The sequence below is a fragment of the Mirounga angustirostris genome, unplaced genomic scaffold (genome assembly GCF_029215605.1).
Source record: "Mirounga angustirostris isolate CCGP_5_RB_7025 unplaced genomic scaffold, mMirAng1.0.hap1 SCAF_5, whole genome shotgun sequence".
Lineage (NCBI taxonomy): Eukaryota > Metazoa > Chordata > Mammalia > Carnivora > Phocidae > Mirounga > Mirounga angustirostris.
In genome coordinates, this window is record NW_026991713.1 from 49,811,766 (window position 1) to 49,837,769 (window position 26,004).

Sequence of the window (26,004 nt, forward strand, 5' to 3'; positions counted from 1 at the left end):
TGAGAAAGAGAACCAAGGCTAGAATCCTGAGAAAAACAAATTTAAAGGACAGGAAGAGATAAAGGCAGGAAAGAACTGAAAGCGAATTAAAATGGTAAGAGGATCAAAACAAAGTGGTGTCATAAAGAGCCGAGGAAGGAGAGTTTTCAGGATGATGAGTGGGTGTCAAGTGCGGCCAGGGCTAAAGACCAAAGTGGACGAGACCTGGAGACACCATTCCTGTATTGGACATTTGGGGTCAACTGTACAATGTGTCAGGTTCCAGATGTGAGAAGATTGAGAATGAAAGGCAAAGAGTGGAAGCAGCTTGTAGAGGGGTGAAAAACCCTCGTTGGTGAAGAATAAGGAGAAATGAACGAAGATGAGCACATGAATAAGCTGAGGAGGTGGATGGGCTCACTTCTGAGAGGTAGTTCAACACCATGGTCAAGAGCACAGCTTCGGAGTCAGCCAGACTGCCTGGGATCACTTCCTAGCTGGGCCACTCGGTTCTGAGGCAAATCTCTTCACCACTCTGTGCCTCACTTACCTCATCTGGAAATTAGCAATGACGTTCAGTTGTTGGGGCACCTGCCATGAGCGAGGCAGTCTGCCCAGCATGGGGATGTTGGGATGTGTCCCTGTTCCCTGCTCTCAAGGACTTTATGATTTAGTAGCAAAGAGTAAGTCAGCCAAGGGCCACCTCCTGGTCAGAGAAGAGATAGACCTCTCAGTGTAAGGCTGCTCGTTTAGGTACCTTCAGGACACCTGTTACACCAGAAGGGTTAGTCTGGGTGTTGAGAATTAAAACAATAATTCAAAATGGCTCTTCTTGATTTTTCAGGTTAATCATGTCCGAACGAGAGACTTTGACTGCTGCCTTGTTGTGCCCCTCATAGCAGAATCTGGTAATAAGCTGGACTTGGTTATTAGTAGAAACCCACTGGCTTCACAGAAGTCTATAGAACAGACTCTACCAGGAGGAGAATGGAGTGAACAGAACAGTGCTTTTTTCCAACAGCCTAGTCATGGTGGTAATTTGGAGATACGAGAACCCACTAACACATTATAGCAATGCTTTTTATAAAGCAGGACAAAAGACAATATCTACATGGTGCTAAAAAATCCCTTTAAGATTTCTGTGGCATTTAAAGCACAGATATCACGTGGCATTAACTGCAAGCACAGGGGTCTTTTAAATCTCTCTCATGGCTCATGTTCGCTTCCCCTTTCAGGCTGAAGAGGTTTCTTTCTTGGTGATGCTATGGTATATGGCCGGCCATTCGCTGCCGGGCCCAATGGTAGAGAAAAAGAAAAATATATAGGCCGCCCCTTCCCCCCAATTAACATCAGAGGAAATTTTTTACAAGTGCATCTTCCAATCACTTTTTAAAAAGAGAGATGTCTGTTTGAAAATATTCTCTATGACAATTTCCTTAATTCACTTTGAAATCAGTTTCTTACTATGAAGTCGTCAGCGTTAAGAACTTGACCAACAAGGCTTGTCACAAAGCTGGCTCTCCTAGGGGAAATGGGAGTTTGAGACGTGGCTGGGACTGCTGCCATGGGAGGGGTCCAGGTGTAACATTATTCTCTTAAAACGTTTCAGCGATGATGCACGTAGGAGACCATAATAGGTGGTGGTAAATGTTTTGCCCCGATATAGGAATGATTTTAACTAAGATGTATGCTATTCCCTATGCAACAAATTAACAAACAGGATATGTCTTGTGACCTGTTTTTTTTTTTAAGGACACACTTTTAATAGCTGCAAATCTCTGATAATGAATTAGAGTGCTTAGTAACACTGAGAATTAGTTATTTTTAAAATTCAAGACTGAGAATTTAAGAGAGAATGAAGTCTATTAAAATGAGGTTTATCTTAATGATAGGCAAATCAAACTCATCTTGCTTGCCATGTTTTGAAAACTGGTTATAGAGGGGTGTACAGCACATGTACCTTAAGATGACACTGGACTATCTTTTGTTCTGAGCCATGCTACTTTACTGAAATTGTAAATACATTTTTCACAAAATGCATTGCCAATTATTACCATCCCTCAAAGCAATAAACTGTGACAGTTGCTTCTAAGATGTTTGTCAGCAACTGTTCTCATTTGTTCAGATCTTTTGAATAGTTACGCTAATAACTGTTATTTGGTGAATATTTAAAAAAATAGATCTGTATATTAATTGTAGAATCTCCATATTGAAATGATTATTTTCCAAACATTTTCATTTTGGTCAATGGATTCCAACAACTGCTTAGGTAAAGCATTTGAACACTGTGTCCTTTGTTTAAGGAAAAAGCTCACCTTTCTTTTTGTGCAGAGAAATATATTATTTCAATCATATTTCACAACCCGCCAGGGCAAGAGAGTATAAAGCAGAATCATGTTAAAAGAAAAAAAAGATCATGAGTCACTTAAATATGTATTTTTATTTGTAACAAACAAGTATTAAGCTGTAAAGTATTTTTGTACAAATTTAATACTTTAATAGCATGGTATTTATCGTCTATGTATGGTTTTGGGGAATTCAAAATTGTTGCAAATATTTGTATGGAAAAAAAAAACCCCTACCAAATGGAATAAACAGTGATTTTAAAAAGCCAAAAATTATGATATGCAGTTTTTCTGGTACTTTGATTATATTTTAGTATTCTAGATGAGTCCTACACAATGCTTTTTGTTATAGAATTTTCTAAAGAGGAAAGGTTTTGCCATAAACTTAAAAAGCAGAATGGAAGAATGGGAAGAACATGGGTTTTAAAATCAGATCTGGTTTTGAATTCCAGCTGTGGTACTCACTGGTGGTATAAAATTTAGTTACTGTGAGTCAGTTTCCCCACCTGTGGTACCGAAGGTCATATCTGCACTCTGGGACTGCTGTAAGGACCAAATGTAAAAGATATGTTTAAGTCCTAAAACAGTCTGTAGACAGAAATATTCCAGACTAATTATACATTTATTTTAGGTAACAAAGATAGATTTCAACTCAAGGATCATAATAATATCTGCCCTCAGAGAACATCATATGTATTCTATGAAATACATTTATATAAACTATTTAAAATGTGCAAATTTTAATGTGTGCTATCTTTAAAAAAAAAAACAACTATGCTGTAGTCCCAACATTATCATTTTTGCAGACTATCTTGCAGGTCTTATAAATTTTCAAGAACAAGGCAAGGGTGTCCATTCTCACCACTTCTATTTAACAATTTATTAAAGCTTCTAGCCAGAGCCTTAAGACAAGAAAATTAAATAAAAGCCATCCAGATTGGAAAGAAGTAAAACTATATTTGCAGATGATATAACCTCATATATAGAAAATCCCAAGGAATCCACTAAAAACCTATTAAAACTAATAAATGAGTTTAGCAAGATTGAAAGATACAAGATCAATTGTATTTCTATCCAGTAGCAATGAACAAACCAAAAATAAGAAAAAAATTCCATTGACATTAGGATCAAAAATAAAATACCCAGGAGTAAATTTAAAAAATGCAAAACAGGGGCACCTGAGTGGCTCAGTAGGTTAAGCATCTGCCTTCAGCTCAGGTTATGATCTCAAGGTCCTGGGGTTGAACCACACATCAGGCTCTCTGCTCAGTGGGGAGTCTGCCTCTCCCTCTCCCTCTGATCCTCCTCCCTGCCTGTGCTCTCTCTGTCTCAAATAAATAAATAAAATATTTTTTAAAAATTTAAAAAAATAAAAATTAAAAATGCAAAACAAAGCACCGTTGAAAGAAATGAGAGAAGACATAAATAGAAAGACATCCCATGTTCATGGATCAGAAGCCTTAATATTAAGATGGTAATACTCCCCAGATATATAGATTCAATACAATTACCCTTCAAAATCCCAACTGGCTATTTTGCAGAAATGGACAAGCTGATCCTAGAATTCATATGAAAGTGCAAGGGACTCAGAATAGTCCAAAAATCTTGAAAGAGAAGGACAAATTGGAGGGCTCACTTTTCTTGATTTCAAAAAAAAAGCTAACAAAGGGCATGGTGCTGGCATAACATTAGATGTAAACATTAATGGAATAGAATCAGGAACTCAGAATCCAGAAATAAACCTTCACCATTTATGATCAACTGATTTTTTTTTTTAAGATTTTATTTATTTATTTGACAGAGAGAGAGATAGTGAGAGCAGAAACACAAGCGGGGGAGGTGGGAGAGGGAGAAGCAGGCCTCCCGCCGAGCAGGGAGCCCGACGTGGGACTCGATCCCAGGACCTCGGGATCATGACCTGAGCTGAAGGCAGACGCCTAACGACTGAGCCACCCAGGCACCCTATGATCAACTGATTTTTGATAAGGGTGTCAAGACAAGTGAATGAGGAAAGAATAGTTTCTTTAAGAAATGGAGCTGGAACAACTGGATATCCACATTCATAAGAATGCAGTTGGACCCTTACTTCACCATACACAAAGATTAACTCAAATGAATCAAAGTGCTAAATGTAAGACCTAAAACTATTTAAATTCTTAGAAGAATAGGAGTAAACCTTCATGACTTTGGATAGGCAGTAGTTCCTTAGATGTAACATGAAAGCATAAGCAACAACAACAAAAATGAGATACATTGGACATCATCAGAACTGAAAATTTGTGCTTAAAAGGGCACCATCAAAAAAAAAAAAGTGAAAATAAAATCCACAGAATGGCAATTTATTTTTTTTGCAAGTAACATTTCTAATAAGGGACCTGTATGTATAAAGAACTCTTATATCTCAATAATAAAAATAAAAATAACCCAATTTAAAAATACGTAAAAGATTTGAATAGACATTTCTCTAAAGAGGTCATACAAAGGACCAATAAGCACATGAAAAGATAATTAACATCATTAGCCATAAGGGAAATGCAAGTCAAAACCAGATTGAGGGAGGGCTGCCCAGCTGGCTCAGTCAGTAGAATGTGATTCTTGATTTTGGGGCTGTGAGTTTGAGCCCCACATTGGGTGCAGAGATTACTTTTAAAATATAAAATCTTAAAAAAAAAAAAAAAAAAAAAACCATATGGAAATATCACTTCACACCTACTGAATGGCTGTAATAAAAAAAGTCAGATAATAACAAGTGTTAGAGAAAACGTGGAGAAACTGGAATCCTCACATTCCAAGTATAAACAGAAAATGGTGCAGCTGCTTTGGAAAACAATCTGGCAGTTCCTCAAAAGGTTATATAGAGTTACCATATGACCAAACAATTCCACTCCTAGGTATATAATTAAAAGAAATTAAGGGGCGACTGGGTGGCTCAGTCGGTTAAGCGGCTGCCTTCAGCTCAGGTCATGATCCCTGGGTCCTGGGATTAGGCCCCACGTCTGGCTCCCTGCTCAGTGGAGAGCCTGCTTCTCCCTCTCTCTCTGCCTGCCTCTCTGCCTAACTTGTGCTTTCTCTCTCTGGCAAATAAATAAATAAAATCTTTAAAAAAAAAAAATTAAAATATATGTCCACAGAAAAACTTTTACTTGTATACAGATGTTCATAGTAGCATTTTATAAGAGCCAAAAAGTGGAAACAACCCAAATGTCCTTCAGCTGATGAACAGAGAAATTCAGTGTGCTATATCCACATAATATAGTATTATTTGGTAATGAAAGGAGATGAAGGTCTTTTGCCTACACTGCACTAATGAGAGCAAGATAGGTCAGCAGCAGCTCTGCTGTAGCTACCTGCAAGAATTCAGCCAGGGCTCCTGATTCCTGCCCCATCAGCTCAACCCGACACGGTCTGATCCAAAACTACAGCCTCCAGAGATGCTGCCAGTCTTCCCATCACTCCACTAAGGATGTAGGCTTCATCAAGTTAGACTGAGTGAGATTCCTTGCATGGATTCTCCAAGACATCTACCCACTAAAAGGAACAATGCTAGCTCTTCGTACATAACATTTTTTAATCTTTAAAAAAAAGAGAGAGAGAGAGAGAGAGGTGAAGCACTGATACATAGCACAAGAGAAAGTCTGAAATCATTCTGCTAAGTTAAAGAAGTCGGTCACAAAGGACCTCGCAGTGTATGATTCCATTTATATATGAAATGTCTGGAACAGGCAAATCAATGGGGACAAAATAAATCCATAGTTGCCTGGGGCTGGAGGGGATGAGAGGATCAGAGCCAAGAGGTACAGGGTTTCTTGGAGGGGGTGGTGATAAAAATGTTCAAAAACCCGTTGTGGTGGTACCAGCACAACTCTGTGAATATACTAAAAGCCACTGAGTTGTACACCTGAAATGGGTGAATTGTATGTAAATTATATCTCAGTGAGGCTATTTTTCAAATATTGGAATAACAGGTAAATTTTTTTCTCAACTTTTTCTTTTACCATTTAACAAGAAATAAAACTCTAAAAAAATAAAATAAAATAAAAATCATTCTGAGAGAAAATAATTTTCCCAAGTGGAGTATCTTCAAAACAACGTATTCCTAAAGGAAATGACAACTATGTGACATGATGGAGGTTTTAGCTAATGCAATTAAGCTCACCTAGTAATCACAGGGACTATATAAATGTATCAAATCAATACGCAGTACACCTTCAACTTACATAGTGTTATATGTCAATTATATCTCCAATTAAGAAAAAAAAAGTATACTCCCAACTCTGAAGGTAATTTCCAGGAAAACAGTTGCGGGTGAAGTGGGTCCGGCCAGCAGTGACGGAGCGAGCAGCAGTGTTGCAAGCTGAACAACTGGCAGAAGCCCCAACATCCTGAAATGTGTGTCAATAATACAGGAGGCGTAACTACAGTTTCTCCGGACCATGGCTTCAAACCATTGGCAAAGAGCACCTACAGTGATCATGGAAGTCAATAAAGGCATTAGTGTAAAAATAAAACACTTTCTAAAGTACAGAGTTTAGGGGCGCCTGGGTGGCTCAGTTGGTTAAGCGACTGCCTTCAGCTCAGGTCATGGTCCCGGGGTCCTGGGATCGAATCCCACATCGGGCTCCCTGCTCTGCGGGGAGCCTGCTTCTCCCTCTCCCACTCCCCCTGCTTGTGTTCCCTCTCGCTATGTCTCTCTCTGTCAAATAAATAAATAAAATCTTTAAAAAATAAAAAATAAAAAATAAAAAAAAATAAAGTACAGAGTTTAAAAAAACAAAAACAACAACAACAAATTTTGCCTGCATTTATGTCCAGTGCTACCAGTCCTCCTGATGACAGATGTTGAAATCATTATGGTTTTCTCCGATCAAATGAGTTTAAAATATATGCTAACATGAACATCTTAAAATAAAACTCCAGTCACAGACATCCTGTTTTATATCTTGATAGTTTGAAGCTATGATGTTCATTTTGTGTTGAGTAGGAAAAATGAAAGAGGTAATTACTTTGAGCAATCGGAAACAGAATTAAGTTTCTTGATTATTTGTGGATATGAAAAGTTGCCTGGGGGTTAAACGATTTAGTCTCAAATTCTGAAGTCTGGAAGACACTTGTGGGGAAGATTCTTCCACCTGTAAGGACAACAACAAAAATAAAGTTAGTTTTGTGAAAACACAGTCAGTTTACCCCATGTACTTCTACTCCCTCTGACTGCTTCTTTGGAAGACATAATACATGCCCCCTTCCCCGCCTTGGAAGAGTTGAACAGACCCAAGCAGTCAGCTGCCAGCCCCTTGTGGGATCCTGTCCACTTTTGGTCACTGTGGTATCCCCAGCAGCCAGCTCTGGGACAGGCATGAAGAAGTGACCATTTGCTGAATGAGTATACATATATATAATTTCTAACAGTGTGGCCACTACATAATTTGGCAGCCCAGTTCAAGATTAAAATGTGGGCCCTTTGTTCAAAGGTAAGAATTTCAAGGTGCCAAGTGCAGGACATTAAAGCAAGTATGGAGTGGTTTTAAGCACAAAGCCCCGTATGACTGACTGTTCAGGGTGCACATCCATGATGCCAGCCTTAGGTGTGGTAAGATGCAACACTGCAAGGCTAGGATCCTTGGTACTATTAGTGATTCCCAAGTACAAGGCAACGGACCAGTACGGTCATGAGAAAGTTTTGCCACCACAGGGAAATGAGAAAAATAAGCACAATTCAATTTATCTTTCACAATGCTAAACTTGTTCAATTTAGAGCACCGTAATGGTTAACTTTATGTGTCAACTAGGCTAAGCCATGGTACCCAGATATTTGGTCAAATATTCTAGATGTTTCTGTGAACGTATTTTTAGAAGAGATAAACATTTAAATCAGTAGATGATCAATAAAGCAGATTACCCTCCATAATGCAGGTGGACCTCATTTGATCAACTGAAGGCCTTAACAGAAAAAAAGACTGACCGCCTCCCAGAAAGAGAGAATTCTGCCTGCCTTTGGACCCAAACTGCAATATCAACTCTTTGGGTCTCCAGTCTGCTGGCCCACCCTGCAGATTTTGGACTTGGCAGCCTCCACAAGTATGAGCCAATTCCTTAAATAAATCTAAATAGATAGATGATAGATGATAAATGATAGGTAGGTAGGTAGGTAGGTAAACAGATATATAGGGATACAGACACAGCCTATTGGTTCTGTTTCACTGGAGAACCCTAATACAAGAGCTATCTTTATTTGGGATTTTATGATTACATCCTTCCCAGATTTTTTAAATGACAAAATGTCATTTTCTTTCAAAAAATTCTGGAAATCACTGCTTTATATGATAAATTTTAGAATATTTATACATATGCTTTTACTTAAAAAAATATTTTTGTTTTTCCCTTTTTGGTTGTGGGACATGAGGCAAAAACAAAACAAAACAAAAGCAAAATCAGGACATTTTCTTTTAAAGCTTTTTTTCAAAACCTAAAGCTATTAATCCATAGAAAAGCAAAAGCTTTCATCTAGGTGGGTCTCTGTCATTAGTACCTGCAGTAATTAAATGCTGATTTGGCTCTGATGTACCCATATGGATATGCAGGAAAGGTAGGGGGACAGCCCTGGTCATTGAATCTGAGCTTTTAGAAATCACGCATCTCAACGCACTAGAAAGTCTAGACACAGAAATCTCTAATTTATCAGGCCGGAGGCTTTGAATTCTTAGTTTCCTCATTTCCAGGGATTTCTTGGATGTCACATACTTCTGGCAAGCCTTGTGAGAAAGCTTATCCTCTTCAGTTAGAGAACTTTGCTCATACTGGAGCCTTTGGATAGTGACATCAGCCAGCGCTGGACTCATGGTGTCCACAGACCTTCTGCGGTGTTGGTTTGGGCCAGAGCTTCGAAGCTTTGGCGAGCTCAGCAGCGAAGATGGATATCGCTGTCACTGTCTCTTTGTACCACCACAGAACCATAAGTAGCCCATCCCATGCTGATGCAAAGAAATAAAAGGCAAGAAACGACTTTCTTTGGAATTTTCTGTTCCAGGCCAAAAGCCTTATTATCTCAGGGTCTTTGTAAGAGGTAACACAGTCAATTTCAGAAAAAGATGTTTTGCTGAGATGGAAATTCCACATCAAAGAGCTGATCTGGAGCACAGAATGAAGCGTAGAATCAGCAGGGATCCTACTACTTCCAAGAAGGGAAAAAACAAAAAAACAAAAAACAAAACTTTTCTTTCACTATGCCTACTTCTATCACTTTCCTTACAAAACCTGTCTCTCGGCCTCTTTTCCCAATCCTGATTAATGGTACCTGGATCCCCCTGGATGCTCAAGCCAGAAGCCTAAGACTCATGCTCAGGCCCGACCCCCCCATATATAACTGACCATTAAATCCCATGTACCCCCTACCCCTAAGCATCTCTTTTCCAACCCCACCACTACTACCTGACTTCAGAACCCAATCATTCTGTTCAAGCTACTGAAATCATCTTTTTGCAAGGAGCTCATCCCCTACGGCCTCCGAAACATAATCTACTAAACTCCAAAGTGACCTTCATAAATTTCAATTCACAGAGCTCTTAAAATGCGTCTAGTGTTCTCCATCACATTCAGGAGAATGTCCAATCTCTTTGGAAGAGCCTCTGTGTCTTCCCGACTCTTCCAGGGTCCTCAGCTCGACCTCCACCTGCGTGCTCTGCTCCAGCCACAACACTCCATACTTGTGATTGCCTAATCCGCCGGGACATCACACACTGCGTTCGCCGGGCACCCTCTTAGAGAACTGCTGCACTGTCTCCACGCCATGGGGGGTCAGAGGCTATGTATCTTCTCCCTTTAGAACTCCACTTGGCATTGGCAGGTTCCCTTAGCACGTTCTCCTCTGGGTGCCCACCGTGGCCCCTCCTCTCTGTCACAGCCTTGAAAGCCTCAGGACACCGGAACAAGTCTACTTGCCAGCACATAAAGCAATCCTTAAGCTTCTACTGGAACTTCATTTGGAAATCATGGATAATTCACCAGCCGCTCCAGTGGAGAATGGGGATTAAAGTAAGGCTGTGGGCCACCAAAGGGAGGGGAGAGGGATAAGGAAGATTTGCAGAAAGAAGGTGCAGGACGGCCAGTTTCTCCCCGCACGCCCCTCGCGCGCATCAATAGATTGCCGTGGCCTGGAGTGCTGGCCTCAAGCCAAGTGACAGACAGTGCTAGGATCAACCAGGCACTGAGCTGACAGAGGTGAGAAAACACTTGGTTTTACGTGCTCCAGCACAGGGTCACACTACTAAAAAACCCACAGCCCTGCATAAGCACACTGAAGTGAGCAATACTTAAAGCTGGAGCGCACGACAACATCACTCGTACCATCCGGATTTTGCTTGGACTTTCCACACCACTCAGGCCACAGGCTCTTTTGGACCCACGAAGTTCTGATGGATCTTCCTCTGGATCCACTTCATCGGATGAAGGTAATTTCCGTCCTTCAGGAAAGGCGAATGTCCTGTCATCAGCCGCAGAGGCCCTGCTTCCAGGGACACCGGCTGTCACATTGGTGGTTGTGACTGGAGGGACTGAGGATGCTGAGGCCTGTGCGCTCAGTCCTCTGCTCTCTCCAGAGCTCCTGGACAGGGAGGCGAAGTCTGCTGGAGACGCACAGCTCGTGGAGAGCTTGTTTTGCAAAAAATGTTTTAAGCGAGTTCTTCTGAGAACACCGTTTCTCATAATTGCGCTCCGGAGGTGAGACTCTTCCGCGATGACATACACTCTGCAGCGGCCCCTGGTCACGGCGGTATAGACGTGCTGCCAGTGCTGACGGCCCGCCTTCCCAACCATGTACACCACCGTCTTCTCCTCAGACCCCTGGGAGGGAATAATGCGGTAAGAAGAGTTAATACGGCATCACGGGTTCATGGCCTCACACAGCCACAGTCTACCAAGACAGAAAAGAGAGAAGTCCTCAAAGTGCTACCTGGCCAGAATGTTCCCAAATCCACCTTACAGTTGCAGTTTATTCATTACCCAAGAACTCCTATTTCCTAATTATGCGGTCAAGTTCAGGTCTTACAGATGCACAACTGGTGTGTAGAAACCCAACAATAAACTTGAAAGACGGCATGAAGTGCCAAATCTTCCCTAATAAAAGAATTTTCAACAATCGGATGGGCTCTATGTATACATGTGTTACCCCACTGGTACTTATATAGCAAAAAATAGACACCTTAAATATCCAATAATAAGAGGGGGCGCCTGAGTGGCTCAGTCGTTAAGCGTCTGCCTTCGGCTCAGGTCATGATCCCAGGGTCCTGGGATCGAGTCCCGCATCGGGCTCCCTGCTCAGCAGGGAGCCTGCTTCTCCCTCTCCCACTCCCCCTGCTTGTGTTCCCTCTCTCACTGTCTCTCTCTCTCTGTCAAATAAATAAATAATAAAAAAAAATCTTTAAAATAAAAAAAAATATATCCAATAATAAGAGAATAGATAAATTTGCTTCTTTGTTTACATTTATATCAAGTATCTGTATATAGACATTTGATATATTATTCTGCAAACATCAAAGATGCTTTGAAATCTAACATTTTTAAAAACTGGATACTTTCATATAAAGAATGATCACAACTATGTAACACAAAATAAAATTACTCTGATCCAAAAAAGTACATACAAAATGAACATAAATATCTAACAAAACAAGTCACAAAAAAGGAGGAAAAATTCTATCAAAAATTTAACTACGGGCACCTGGGTGGGTCAGTTGGTTGAACATCTGCCTTCAGCTCAGGTCATGATCCCAGAGTCCTGGGATCGAGTCCCGCATTGGGCTCCTTGCTCAGCAGAGGGTCTGCTTCTCCCTCTCCCTCTGCCTGCCACTCTACCTGCTTGTGCTCTCTCTCTCTGTCAAATAAGTAAATAAAATCTTAAAAAAAAAAAAATTTAACAAGTCTGTCTCCGAAATGGAGGGCTCTATGGATGATTTTTTTTCTTCTACTTTTCTGTATTCTCCCATTGTTGAACCATTTATTACTTTCAACATGATAAACAAAGCAAAAGAACAATGAACCTTTGCTTTTTAAGTTTAGCAAGCCAAGAATTATATAGGCAAGAAAAATGCCCAATGTCGCCATGTAACTGTAAGAAAACCACTTCAAGTTTCAGGGCTATTCTTAGTCCCTATATTTTCAGTGCCAATATAAACTAAGAAGTAGTTTGAACCATTATCTCTCCTAATGTCCCCACATCCCCCCAGACAAAAGAAGAGTTGTAGGAAGACGAATGACAAGATGGGCATGTAGAAAATACAGATCCACAGTTAAAAGCCTCTTTCTCAGCAAGCACTTCTATCTCTCTAGACACAGAGAATTGGAACCAACTCTTCAGATTATGAAAGCGTGACAAACACTTCCTTCAGGTGCTGCTGAGTCTCAGAAATTTATTTAAATGACACTTGATCATTCAAATAAAAAGTACATTTTATAGATATACAGCATATTGGACTTGGACTTCATATTGTGTATTCCTAAGCAGGTAAATGCCTAACCCAAACTTAGTTAACTGAGTACCTAATCATTAATGAACACAGAAAAACTTAACAGCTTCATAGTCAGTCTCCCTCATACTCACTCGTGCTGTGACCCACTGTCCTCACAGCATTTACAGTGATACTTGTAAAAAGCAAATCCAATCACATCAGACTCTGCTTAGAGCTGATATACAGCTCCCAAGCTCTCAAAACAAAGTCCTGACTCCTTGTATGGCTCATCTGGTCCTTCAAAGGCCAGCCTTGACCCTGCTGCCTTCCCTCCTCCTCTCCTCTTTCCTTCCCCCGAGCCACGCTCCATCAGACACGAGGAACCTCTCTGGGGTCCTGCCAGGGCGGACCCACTTCTGGACTAGCAGCCCCCTCCATGTACTCTCCACCCCCCTGTACTTCTTCTGTCACAGAATGTTCACTGGAATGGAACTGTCCGCCTTCTTAGCTGTATTCCTCACTGAACTGTAAGCTCTTTCTTGTTCACGCTTCTTTATGCAGTGTCTCACTGAATGAATGATGCTAAAAATCAAATGGTCATGCCAAAGGTGTGCTCAGAAAGCAGGATGGGGACACCAAACTTCACCTCAATCACCTGCTGGAAATTCTTTGTCCCCTTTCCGTACCTTCCTTGAATCGTTAGAACTATCAAACTTCTTAAAGGAGGCAAGTTTTTATATATCTAATTATGTGTAAGTCTCTCTTTAATGTGTCCTGAAACTCAACATTTGTAAAAAAAAAAAACAAACCATTCATTCCTTTCCTGATTTTATAGACTTAGAATGTGAAAGTCTCTATGGACCTTAAAGTGAGGGCAAACCACTTTCTCCGCAAAGGGTCAAAATATTTTAGGTTCTGCAGGCCAGACGTTCTCCATCACAACTACTCAGTTCTTCCTTTGCAATGCAAAAGCAGTCATAGCCCATATGTGAATGAACCAGTGCTGCTGTGTTCCAGTAAAACTTTATTTACAAAACTGGTAGTGGGCCAGATGTAGATATCATACTGGATACCATCGTCCTAGAAGGTCCTATGTTACTGACCCCCAATCCTACCCTCCCTTATCCCACATTACTTCTCTGACATCTCTTGTTACTCTCCCACGCTGGCCTCCTTGCTGTTCCTGTTCTTCAAATACGACAGGCAGGCTTCCACCAAAGAACCTTGGCCTTGGCTATTCCCTCAACCTAGAATGCTCTTCTCCTAGACCCACATGGTTTACTTCCTTACCTCCTTCAAGTCTTTGCTCAAATGCCACCTTCTCAATGAGGCCTGTACTGACTACTATTTAAAATGACAGCTGCATCTCACATCTAGCCCCACCCCGTTTCCATAGCATTTGTCATCTTCTACCACATCATGTACAGCTGACCCTGGAACAACATGGGTTTAAACTGCATGGGTCCACTTACACATGAATTTTTTTTTTCTGATAAATACAGTACAGTACTGCAAATGTATTTTCTCATCTTTATGATTCTCTTAACAACATTTTCTTTTCTGTAGATTACTTTGTTTTAAGATTATGGGGCTCGAACTTACAACCCCGAGACCAAGAGTCACACACTCTACTGACTGAGCCAGCCAGGTGCCCCTACCTTACTTTATTGTTAAGAATACAGTATATAGGAGCAAGATGGCAGAGGAGTAGGAGACCCGGATTTCGTCTGGTCCCAGGAATTCAGCTAGGTAGGGATCAAACCATTCTGAACACCTACGAACTCAACAGGAGATCGAAGAAAAGAATAGCAACAACTCTCTGAACAGAAAAGCGACCACTTTCTGGAAGGTAGGACGTGCAGAGAAGTGAATCCGAGGCGATATTCGGGAGGATAGACGGCAGGGGAGGGGGCCTCTGTTGGCTGCTTCTGGCAAGTGATAGAGCCGCAGAGCACAAAATCAGAACTTTTAGAAGTCGGCTCCACTGAGGGACGTCGCTCCAGTGGCTAAGCAGACGGTGGAACCCTCGTGGGACAGTGTGGTCTCAGGACCCTCAGGGTCACAGAAAGACCAGGGGTGCCTGAGCGGCAGAGCTCCCAGGTATCAGAGCGGGGAAGCTGGCTGCAGAGACGGAGCCAAGCCTCGGGCTCTCAGCTCGGGGTTGCCATAAACTGTGATCCGCGGCACAGTCAGGCCACTGCTCCTCCAGCAGGGACCCAGCAAGTGGCAGATCCGGGGAGACTCCCCTTTCTCCCCCGGGGGGAGCGGCATGGGAGCACACCGCAGGGATCTGCTGGGTTTGGAGACTCCACACAGTGTCGGGTGCCAGAGATAGAAACGCGCGGTCACAGGCCTGGTGAACACGGAGTGCGGCCGGAGACCGGGGAGACGGGAGTGACTGGCGGCTTTTCTCTGGGGGCGCACTGAGGAGCGGGACCCCGAGTTCTCGGCTCCTCCAGGGAGGATATTGGGAGGCTGCCATTTTCACTCTCGGCCTCCAAAGCTGTACCGAAAGCTTGCAGGGAACAAAAGCTCCCGAGAGCAAACCCGAGCAGATTACTTAGCCCGGACCGGCAAGGGCGGGGCAATTCCGCCTCCAGCAAAGACATTTGGGAACCACGGCAACAGGCCCCTCCCTCAGAAGGTCAGCAAGAACAGCCAGCCAAGACCAAGTTTACCAATCAATGAGAACAGCAGAACTCCAGCGCTAGGGGAATACTGCACATAGAATCCATGGCTTTTTTACCATGATTCTTTAGTCTTTCAAAGTTAATTTTTTTTTAACTTTTTTTTTTATTTTTTATTTTTCTCTTTTTCAACCAACATCTTATCAATCCCTTTTTTAAAAAACATTTTTATTTTTCATTTTTAGAGTCATATTCTATCACTTCATAGTAGTTACCCTTATTTTTGGCATATATATATATATATATAAGTTGTTCTCTCTTTAAAATTTTGAGATAGTTTCTTCTAACAGATCAAAATATACCCTAAATCTCTAGTGTATGGTTTTGTTCTACTCTCCTGCCTGATCACATTCTCTCTCTTTTTTTTTTTTTAATTCTCTTCTTTCTTTTTTCAAACAACTTCTTATCAATTCCTTTTATAAAATTTTTAATAATTTTCATCTTTACAGTCATATTCCATCCCTTCATCATATCAACCCTTATTTTTGTACATATATAAGTTTTTCTTCTTTAAAATTTTGGGAGGCACTTTCTTCTAACAGACCAAAATACACCCAAATCTAGTGTGTGGCACTGATCTATGCACCAGCCTGATCATATTTGATCATATTCTGTTTTTTTTTTTGTTTTGTTCTGTTTTTGTTTTTGTTTTTGTTTTCTTTTTTCTTTCTTTCCCTTTCTTTTCCCCTGGCTTCAGGTCTTTTCTGATTTGTTTAGAGTATATTTTCTGGGGACGTTGTTACCCTGTTAGCATTTTGTTCTCTCGTTAATCTATTCTCCTCTGGACAAAATGACAAGATGGAAAAAATCACCTCAACAAAAAGAACAAGAGGTAGTAACGACTGCTAGGGACCTACTCAATACGGACATTAGTACAATGTCGGATCTAGAGTTCAGAATCATCACTTTAAAGATACTAGCTGGGCTTCAAAAAAGCATGGAAGTTATTAGAGAAAGGCTTTCTGGAGAAATAAAAGAACTAAAATCTAACCAAGTCGAAATCAAAAAGGCTATTAATGAGGTGCAATCAAAAATGGGGGCGCTAACTGCTAGAATAAATGAGGCAGAAGAGAGAATCAGTGATACAGAAGACCAAATGATGGAAAATAAAGAAGCTGAGAAAAAGAGAGATAAACAACTACTGGATCACGAGGGCAGAATTCGAGAGATAAGCGATAGCATAAGACGAAACAACATTAGAATAACTGGGATCCCAGAAGAAGAAGAAAGAGAGAGGGGGCAGAAGGTATATTGGAGCAAATTATAGCAGAGAACTTCCCTAATTTGGGGAAGGAAACAGGCATCAAAATCCAGGAAGCACAGAGAACCCCTCTCAAAATCAATAAAAATAGATCAACACCCCGACATCTAATAGTAAAACTTACGAGTCTCAGAGACAAAGAGAAAATCCTGAAAGCAGCTCGGGAGAAGAGATCTGTAACCTACAATGGTAGAAACATTAGATTGGCAACAGACCTATCCACAGAGACCTGGCAGGCCAGAAAGGACTGGCAGGATATATTCAGAGCACTAAATGAGAAAAATATGCAGCCAAGAATACTATATCCAGCTAGGCTGTCATTGAAAATAGAAGGAGAATAAAAAGCTTCCAGGACAAACAAAAACTAAAGGAATTTGCAAACACGAAACCAGCCCTACAAGAAATCTTGAAAGGGGTCCTCTAAGCAAAGAGAGAGCCTAAAAGCAACATAGACCAGAAAGGAACACAGACAATATACAGTAACAGTCACAGGCAATACAATGGCACTAAATTCATATCTTTCAATAGTTACCCTGAATGTAAATGGGCTAAATGCCCCAATCAAAAGACACAGGCTATCAGACTGGATTAAAAAATAAGACCCATCGATATGCTCTCTGCAAGAGACTCATTTTAGACCCAAAGACACCCCCAGATTGAAAGTGAGGGGGTGGAAAACCATTTACCATGCTAATGGACACAAAAAGAAGCTGGGGTGGCAATCCTTATATCAGACTAATTAGATTTTAAACCAAAGACTGTAATAAGAGATGAGGAAGGACACTATATCTTACTTAAAGGGTCTATCCAACAAGAAGATCTAACAATTGTAAATATCTATGCCCCTAACATGGGAGCAGCTAATTATATAAGGCAATTAATAACAAAAGCAAAGAAACACATCGACAACAATACAATAATAGTGGGGGACTTTAACACCCCCCTCACTGAAATGGACAGATCATCTAAGCAAAAGATCAACAAGGAAATAAAGACCTTAAATGACACACTGGACCAAATGGACTTCACAGACATATTCAGAACATTCCATCCCAAAGCAACGGAATACACATTCTTCTCTAGTGCCCATGGAACATTCTCTAGAATCACATCCTAGGTCACAAATCAGGTCTCAACCAGTACCAAAAGATTGGGATCATTCCCTGCCTATTTTCAGACCACAATGCTTTGAAACTAGAATTCAATCACAAGACGAAAATCGGAAAGAACTCAAATACATGGAGGCTAAAGAGCATTCTACTAAAGAATGAATGGGTCAACCAGGAAATTAAAGAAGAATTTAAAAAATTCATGGAAACCAATGAAAATGAAAACATAACTGTTCAAAATCTTTGGAATGCAGCAAAAGCAGTCCTAAGAGGCAAGTATATAGCAATACAAGCCTTTCTCAAGAAACAAGAAAGGTCTCAAGTACACAACCTAACCCTCCACCTAAAGGAGCTGGAGAAAGAACAGCAAATAAAGCCTAAACCCAGCAGGAGAAGAGAAATCATAAAGATCAGAGCAGAAATCAATGAAATAGAAACCAAAAGAATAGTAGAACAGATCAACGAAACTAGGAGATGGTTCTTTGAAAGAATTAACAAGATTGATAAACCCCTGGCCAGACTTATCAAAAAGAAAAGAGAAATGACCCAAATCAACCAAATGATGAATGAAAGAGGAGAGATCACAACCAACACCAAAGAAATACAAACAATTTAAGAACATATTATGAGCAACTCTATGCCAGCAAATTAGATAACCTGGAAGAAATGGATGCACTCCTAAGATGTATCAACTACCAAAACTGAACCAGGAAGAAATAGAAAACCTGAACAGACCTATAACCACTAAGGAAATTGAAGCAGTCATCAAAAATCTCCCAAAAAACAAAAGCCCAGGGCCAGATGGCTTCCCAGGCGAATTCTACCAAACATTTCAAGAAGAATTAATACCTATTCTTCTGAAACTGTTCCAAAAAATAGAAATGGAAGGAAAACTTCCAAACTCGTTTTATGAGGCCACCATTACCTTGATCCCAAAACCAGACAAAGACCCCATCAAAAAGGAGAATTACAGACCAATATCCTTGATGAACATGAATGCAAAAATTCTCACCAAAATACTAGCCAATAGGATCCAACAGTACATTAAAAGGATTATTCACCACGACCAAGTGGGATTTATCCCTGGGCTGCAAGGTTGGTTCAACATCCACAAATCAATCAACGTGATACAATACATTAACTAAAGAAAGAACAAGAATCATATGATCCTCTCAATAGATGCAGAAAAAGCATTTGACAAAGTACAGCATCCTTTCTTGATCAAAACTCTTCAGAGTATAGGGATAGAGGGTACATACCTCAATATCATAAAAGCCATCTATGAAAAACCTACAGCAAATATCATTCTCAATGGGGAAAAACTGAGAGCTTTCCCCCTAAGGTCAGGAATGCGGCAGGGATGTCCACTATCACCACTGCTATTCAACATAGTATTAGAAGTCCTAGCCACAGCAATCAGACAACAAAAAGAAATCAAAGGCATCCAAATTGGCAAAGAAGAAGTCAAACTCTCACTCTTTGCAGATGATATGATACTTTATATGGAAAACCCAAAAGACTCCACCCCAAAACTGCTAGAACTCATACACGAATTCAGTAAAGTGGCAGGATATAAAATCAATGCACAGAAATCAGTGGCATTCCTATACACCAACAACAAGACAGAAGAAAGAGAAATTAAGGAGTCGATCCCATTTACAATTGCACCCAAAACCATAAGATACCTAGGAATAAATCTAACCAAAGAGGCAAAGGATCTGTACTCAGAAAACTATAAAATACTCATGAAAGAAATTGAGGAAGATATAAAGAAATGGAAAAACGTTCCATGCTCATGGATTGGAAGAACAAATATTGTGAAGATGTCAATGCTACCTAGAGCAATCTACACATTCAATGCAATCCCCATCAAAATACCATCAACTTTTTTCAAAGAAATGGAACAAATAATCCTAAAATTTGTATGGAACCAGAAAAGACCCCAAATAGCCAGAGGAATATTGAAAAAGAAAAGCAAAGCTGGCGGCATCACAATTCCAGACTTCCAGCTCTATTACAAAGCTGTCATCATCAAGACAGTATGGTACTGGCACAAAAACAGACACATAGATCAATGGAACAGAATAGAGAGCTCAGAAATGGACCCTCAACTCTATGGTCAACTAATCTTCGACAAAGCAGGAAAGAATGTCCAATGGAAAAAGACAGTCTCTTCAACAAATGGTGTTGGGAAAATTGGACAGCCACGTGCAGAAGAATGAAACTGGACCATTTCCTTACACCACACACAAAAATAGACTCCAAATGGTTGAAAGACCTAAATGTGAGACAGGAGTCCATCAAAATCCTAAAGGAGAACACAGGCAGCAACCTCTTTGACCTCAGCTGCAGCAACTTCTTCCTAGAAACATCGGCAAGGCAAGGGAAGCAAGGGCAAAAATGAACTATTGGGACCTCATCAAGATAAAAAGCTTTTGCACAGCAAAAGAAACAGTCAACAAAACCAAAAGACAACTGACAGAATGGGAGAAGATATTTGCAAATGACATCAGATAAAGGGCTAGTATCCAAAATCTATAAAGAACTCATCAGACTCAACACCCAAAGAACAAAGAATCCAATCAAGAAATGGGCAGAAGACATGAACAGACATTTCTGCAAAGAAGACATCCAAATGGCCAACAGACACATGAAAAAGTACTCAACATCGCTCGGCATCAGGGAAATCCAAATCAAAACCTCAATGAGATACCACCTCACACCAGTCAGAATGGCTAAAATTAACAAGTCAGGAAACAACGGATGTTGGCGGGGATGCGGAGAAAGGGGAACCCTCCTACACTGTTGGTGGGAATGCAAGCTGATGCAGCCACTCTGGAAAACAGTATGGAGGTTCCTCAAAAAGTTGAAAATAGAGCTACCCTATGACCCAGCAATTGCACTACTGGGTATTTACCCCAAAGATACAAATGTAGGGATCCAAAGGGGTAGGTGCACCCTGATGTTTATAGCAGCAATGTCCACAATAGCCAAACTGTGGAAAGAGCCAAGATGTCCATCGACAGATGAATGGATAAAGATGTGGTATATATATACAATGGAATATTATGCAGCCATCAAAAGGAATGAGATCTTGCCATTTGCAACGACATAGATGGAACTGGAGGGTGTTATGCTGAGCGAAATAAGTCAATCAGAGAAAGACATGTATCATATGACCTCACTGATATGAGGAATTCTTTTTTTTTTTTTTAAAGATTTTATTTATTTATTTATTAGAGAGCGAGCGAGAGAGAAACAGCATGAGAGAGGAGAGGGTCAGAGGGAGAAGCAGGCTCCCCGCTGAGCCGGGAGCCCGATGTGGGACTCGATCCCAGGACCCTGGGATCATGACCTGAGCCGAAGGCAGTCGCTTAACCAACTGAGCCTCCCAGGCGCCCAATATGAGGAATTCTTAATCTCAGGAAACAAACTGAGGGTTGCTGGAGTGGGGGGTGGGGTGGGAGAGATGGGGTGGCTGGGTGATAGACATTGGGGAGGGTATGTGCTATGGTGAGCGCTGTGAATTGTGCAACACTGTTGAATCACAGATCTGTACCTCTGAAATAATGCAATATATGTTAAGAAAAAAAAAGAGAAGATAGCAGGAGGGGAAGAATGAAGGGGGGGAAATCGGAGGGGGAGACGAACCATGAGAGACAATGGACTCTGAAAAACAAACTGAGGGTTCTAGAGGGGAGGGGGGTGGGAGGATGGGTTAGCCTGGTGATGGGTATTAAAGAGGGCACATTCTGCACGGAGAACTGGGTGTTATGCACAAACAATGAATTATGGAACACTACATCAAAAACTAATGATGTAATGTATGGTGATTAACATAACAATAAAAATTTTTTTTAAAAAAAGAATACAGTATATAATACATAGAACATACAAGATATGTGTTAATCAACTGTTTACATTATCGGTAAGGCTTCTGGTCAACAGTAGGCTATGAGTAGTTAAGTCTTTGGGAAATCAAAAATTGTAATGGATTTCTGACTACAACGAGGGGTCGCTGCCCCAAATCCCCACAGTGTCCAAGGGTCAATTGTAGTTTACTTATTGTTTCATGACTATGTCTGTCTGTCTCCTTCCTCCTCCCCACCAAATGTAATCTTCCCAGTGGCAGGTATCTTTGTTTCATGGACTGATCTAAACCAAGCACCAAGAACAGTCTAACTCAATAAATATTTGTTGAACTGAACTGAACTTGGAAGAAACAAACTACACTCATACAAGATAACAATCACGAATGTTCTCAGAGGTAAGAGATGCTATTTCAACCACAAAACAAGAGCCAGATTTAATAAAAGGAACACTTAGAGATAGTTACTACAACCTTAATCGAGTAATAAAAAGATCCCTTCATACTTCATTTGTCCAGAAATGTAAAAAAAGACTGGATTATAAATTTGAGGAAATCTCTCAGAAAATACAGCAAAATGATAATGAGATGGAAAGCAGGAGAGAGATAAGAAATTTGGATAATCAGTTCTGGAGGTTGAACATAGTAGACATTCTAGAAAGACAAAACAGAGAAAACTGAGGACAAGAAATCTTAATGAAATTCAAGAAAATTCCCCCAAATTGACTGATATGAGTTTCCAGAATTACAGAGATCCCATCATAAAGATCCACGGGAGAAATTTTGCCAGGACCTCGAAGCCAGGAATATTTGTACTTCTTAACAACTGGCTGTTTTATTTTGTTTTTTGTTTTTTTTTATCCAATAGACACAGTCCACTGACTGCTTCTCTCTCGTTTTGAAAATTTAAAGCCAAGGGCGCCTGGGTGGCTCAGTTGGTTAAGCGACTGCCTTCGGCTCAGGTCATGATCCTGGAGTCCCGGGATCGAGTCCCGCATCGGACTCCCTGCTCGGCAGGGAGCCTGCTTCTCCCTCTGACCCTCCCCCTTCTCATGTACTCTCTCTCATTCTCGCTCTCTCAAATAAATAAATAAAATCCTTAAAAAGAAAAAAAAAAAAAGAAAATTTAAAGCCAAATCTGCAGTCTACACTAGCAAGCAAATAGGTCAGTGCACATATCAGCATTCCATCCCACTCTTAGCGAGAATCCTTTTATCACCCTTACCTTTATTTTCCACTTGACATCATTTCTTTATCTTCAAAAAAAAAAAAAAAAACCAGGCTGAATTGTGGGCATTTTTTATAAGTCATTTCAAATTCCTTTTGGAACTGAGATGGAGTAGGTTAATAAATAAAACACCATCTACTTAAAAAAAAAAATCCCTATGCTAATTAATGTTTGCCTACCAGTAGAGGACACAGGCTAACCTAAATTTTTCCACATGCAAATGTAGGCTGATAATGCAGCTTCATGATTAAAGCAACACACCAACATCAAAGAGGGGCGCTCAAAACAGTGAGTTAAATAACAGAACCACAAATAGCTTATGGGAATTCAAGAGTATTAGAATGGAGCTAAGGGGCACCTGGGTGGCTCAGTCGGTTAAACATCCGACTCTTGATTTCAGCTCAGGTCATGATCTCAGGATTGTGAGATCAAGCCCCACATCAAGCTCCAAACCCAGTGTGGAGCCTGCTTAAGATTCTCTGTCTCCCTCTGCCCCCTTCTCGCCCGCCCCCCCCCAAAAAAGAGTTTAAATGCAAATTGCACTAAATGCAATGTTGTGTCCAGGATTAGATCCTGGGACAGAAAAGGGGTATTAGTGGAAAACTGGCAAAATCCAAATAAAGTGTGTAGCTTAGTTAATAGTATTCTTCTAATGGTAATTTCTTAGTTTTGACAAAAACACCATAGTTGTGTAGGATGTTAACATTAGGGAAAGTTGGTTGAAGGGCACATGGGAATAGTCTGTGCTACCTTTCCAACTCTTGCATAAAACTAAAATTATTCGCAAGTAGAAAGGAGCTGCCTCACAAGAGCAAAGGCAAAGGACACATTTGTCAAAACCCATCCAGCTTTATAAATATAAATGCCTATGGAAATTATACCCCAATAAAGCTGATTATGTAACAGTAAAAAAGTAAGCTGCAAAGATAAATAAACATCACACCACCATTTATGTATGCCTTGGTAACCTTGTCTCTCATTAAATAAATAAAGGCAACAAAATCAAGAAGAAAATCATTGAAGGTACTCTATGGCTCCGAAACCTGTCCAAATAGCTTTATAAATGTCCACCGTTACCTGAAAAGTGTGGATAGTTCTTGCCCATGCATGTTTAATGTGACAATATTTCATTAGTTTTTCAAAGTCCACCGTTATTTCCAAGCCAGCTGCATTATTAATGGTCAAAGATCTTCTCTTTCCAAAAGTTACATCAGTGACATCCTATAACCAAAACAAGGAACTGTTTTGTATGTTTTCAAATATGCACACTTTGTAGAGATATTCTATTTTTGTGTTGAACATAAAATAGCATGTATGTTCACAATTACTAAGAACTTTCAAAAGGCTAAAACCTACACTTGAGCACAAACTGAATACATATACACCCAAATTTTAGTAAACTTGAAACTTGACCTTAATTTGACTCTCTGGAAAACAGACAGTGTTGTCTGACTTATTCTGGAGTCTATACATTTCACTTCTTGCACTGACTATGTAAATCTGCATATATTCTTTGCAAAAAGTTTATTTTTCCTCACAGCTTGTAAAGAATAACCTCCAAGTTTAAGAGGGCATTTATACAATGAGAACAAATTCAAGGAAGCTTCTCTTGTTTCTATAGTTAAGCAGCAACCAAGGAGATGATGCTTTGCAAAATACAGTAAGTGTGTCACTTTTTCCTTATTTTTGTTACCCAAGCTCTTCGAACGTATTAAAAATATGTTTCTTCACAAAGTCTTCCAAAAAATATAAGAGAAAGAAACATGTCCCAACTCATTTTATGAAGCCAGCATTATTACTCTGACACCAAAACCAGACATTACTAGATAACTACAAACCAGTATCCCTCATAAACATGAATGCAAAAATACTTAGCAAAAAATTATGGAAGAATGTCAACTCTGATATGATTAGATTCTGAAACCTAGGGCAATTAAAAAAAAAAAACACCTATCTCTAATAGGTAAAAAGGAAGGTACTATTTTTATGTTGTCACTTACCTTTGTTATAAAAAATATTTCTCCATTGCAGAGTCGAATATCACTTTCAAAGTCATGCTTATTTTTAGCAAAACCATGAGGAGTACCACTAAAGTCTTCACCACTGGCCTCTCGTTCATTACTTTCCTGACTGGGAGAGGTACTTTCAGGGAGTAACTCCGAGAGATATGCATTCCTGGTACAACAAATTTTATCACCAACTCCAAACTGAAGTCTATTCCGATGGTCTCTGGGTCAGAAAATGAGAATACGTCATCAAGGTTTGGAAAACTTCAATTTCATTTTGTTTAAGCATTAACCCCCACTCAGATCTGATCCAATTTTCAAAATGATTTCCACACTCTATCTTTACTTCACTTTTTTTCTCCAAATGTCAACAAGAAATCGGGCTCCCACAGTCATGGTCTGATTACCTATCCCCTCTGTGGCACCTCAAACCCAAAGATATATCCCAGCCAAATATTTTCAAATTAGAAATCTTGGCATAAATGCTGACATCTCTCTTGTCCTCTATATTCTAAAAGTTGCCCAAAATCTTATTGAGTCTACCTTTTAAATTCATCCTCTCCTCTCCAATCTCTCCTATCACTACCCTATTTCATGTCTTACCCCATGTACACATATTTCTAGTCTAATAATTATGACCTTATATCAGAATAGGAGCAGCAAATTAAACGCTGGTGAAATACCTGTTACTGAGCTAAGTCCTTTAGAGATATTATTTCATTTCATCCTCACTACAACTCCATGAGGGAAATGCAGCGTCGGTATCCTCTTTTTACATATATGGAAAAGCGAAACTGCTTGCCAAGATCAGAGTCACTGGGACACAGACTGGAAGACCTCCCGCTGGTGCTTTCTAACCCTTTGTGAGGCTATCTAAGGTGGTTTTCGTGTGTGTCTTCCCTCAACAGACAGGGAGCTCCTCCTGGAACTTCCACATCTCTAATTTCTCTGCACTTAATAAATACTAGGTGTTGATAAATGCAAGAGAAGTGAGTTAATTCTTCCTGTGTGTAAACAGAGCCACTTTTCCACACTTATATTTCTCTTATAGATGTCCACTAAGGTGCTCTCTGCGGGCATCC

At 40.3% G+C, this 26,004-nt stretch overlaps 2 protein-coding genes across 14 annotated transcripts in view; one reads left to right on the forward strand and one right to left on the reverse strand.

The window, feature by feature from the left end:
* GRIP1 (glutamate receptor interacting protein 1) overlaps window positions 1–2,589 on the forward strand; it is a 661,409-nt gene extending 658,820 nt beyond the window's left edge. For all 9 annotated transcript variants that reach the window (XM_064590931.1, XM_064590925.1, XM_064590927.1 and 6 more), the window contains one exon: window positions 824–2,589. In XM_064590931.1, the coding sequence (XP_064447001.1) occupies window positions 824–1,051 (228 nt within the window). In that variant the 3' untranslated portion in view covers window positions 1,052–2,589. The remainder of the gene's footprint in view (window positions 1–823) is intronic.
* A 3,378-nt stretch (window positions 2,590–5,967) lies between these two features.
* Window positions 5,968–26,004, reverse strand: part of HELB (DNA helicase B) — a 38,102-nt gene continuing 18,065 nt past the window's right edge. For 3 of the 5 annotated variants that reach the window (XM_045873022.3, XM_064590936.1, XM_064590935.1), the window contains exons 10-13: window positions 24,917–25,145; window positions 23,994–24,137; window positions 10,665–11,159; window positions 5,968–7,453 (exon numbers count right to left, since the gene is read on the reverse strand). In XM_045873022.3, coding sequence (XP_045728978.1) covers window positions 7,349–7,453; window positions 10,665–11,159; window positions 23,994–24,137; window positions 24,917–25,145 — 973 coding nt within the window. In that variant the 3' untranslated portion in view covers window positions 5,968–7,348. Of the gene's footprint in view, window positions 7,454–10,664; window positions 11,160–22,913; window positions 22,945–23,993; window positions 24,138–24,916; window positions 25,146–26,004 lie in introns of those variants that run through there. The other 2 variants (XM_045873023.3, XM_064590937.1) reach the window with 2 other exon arrangements.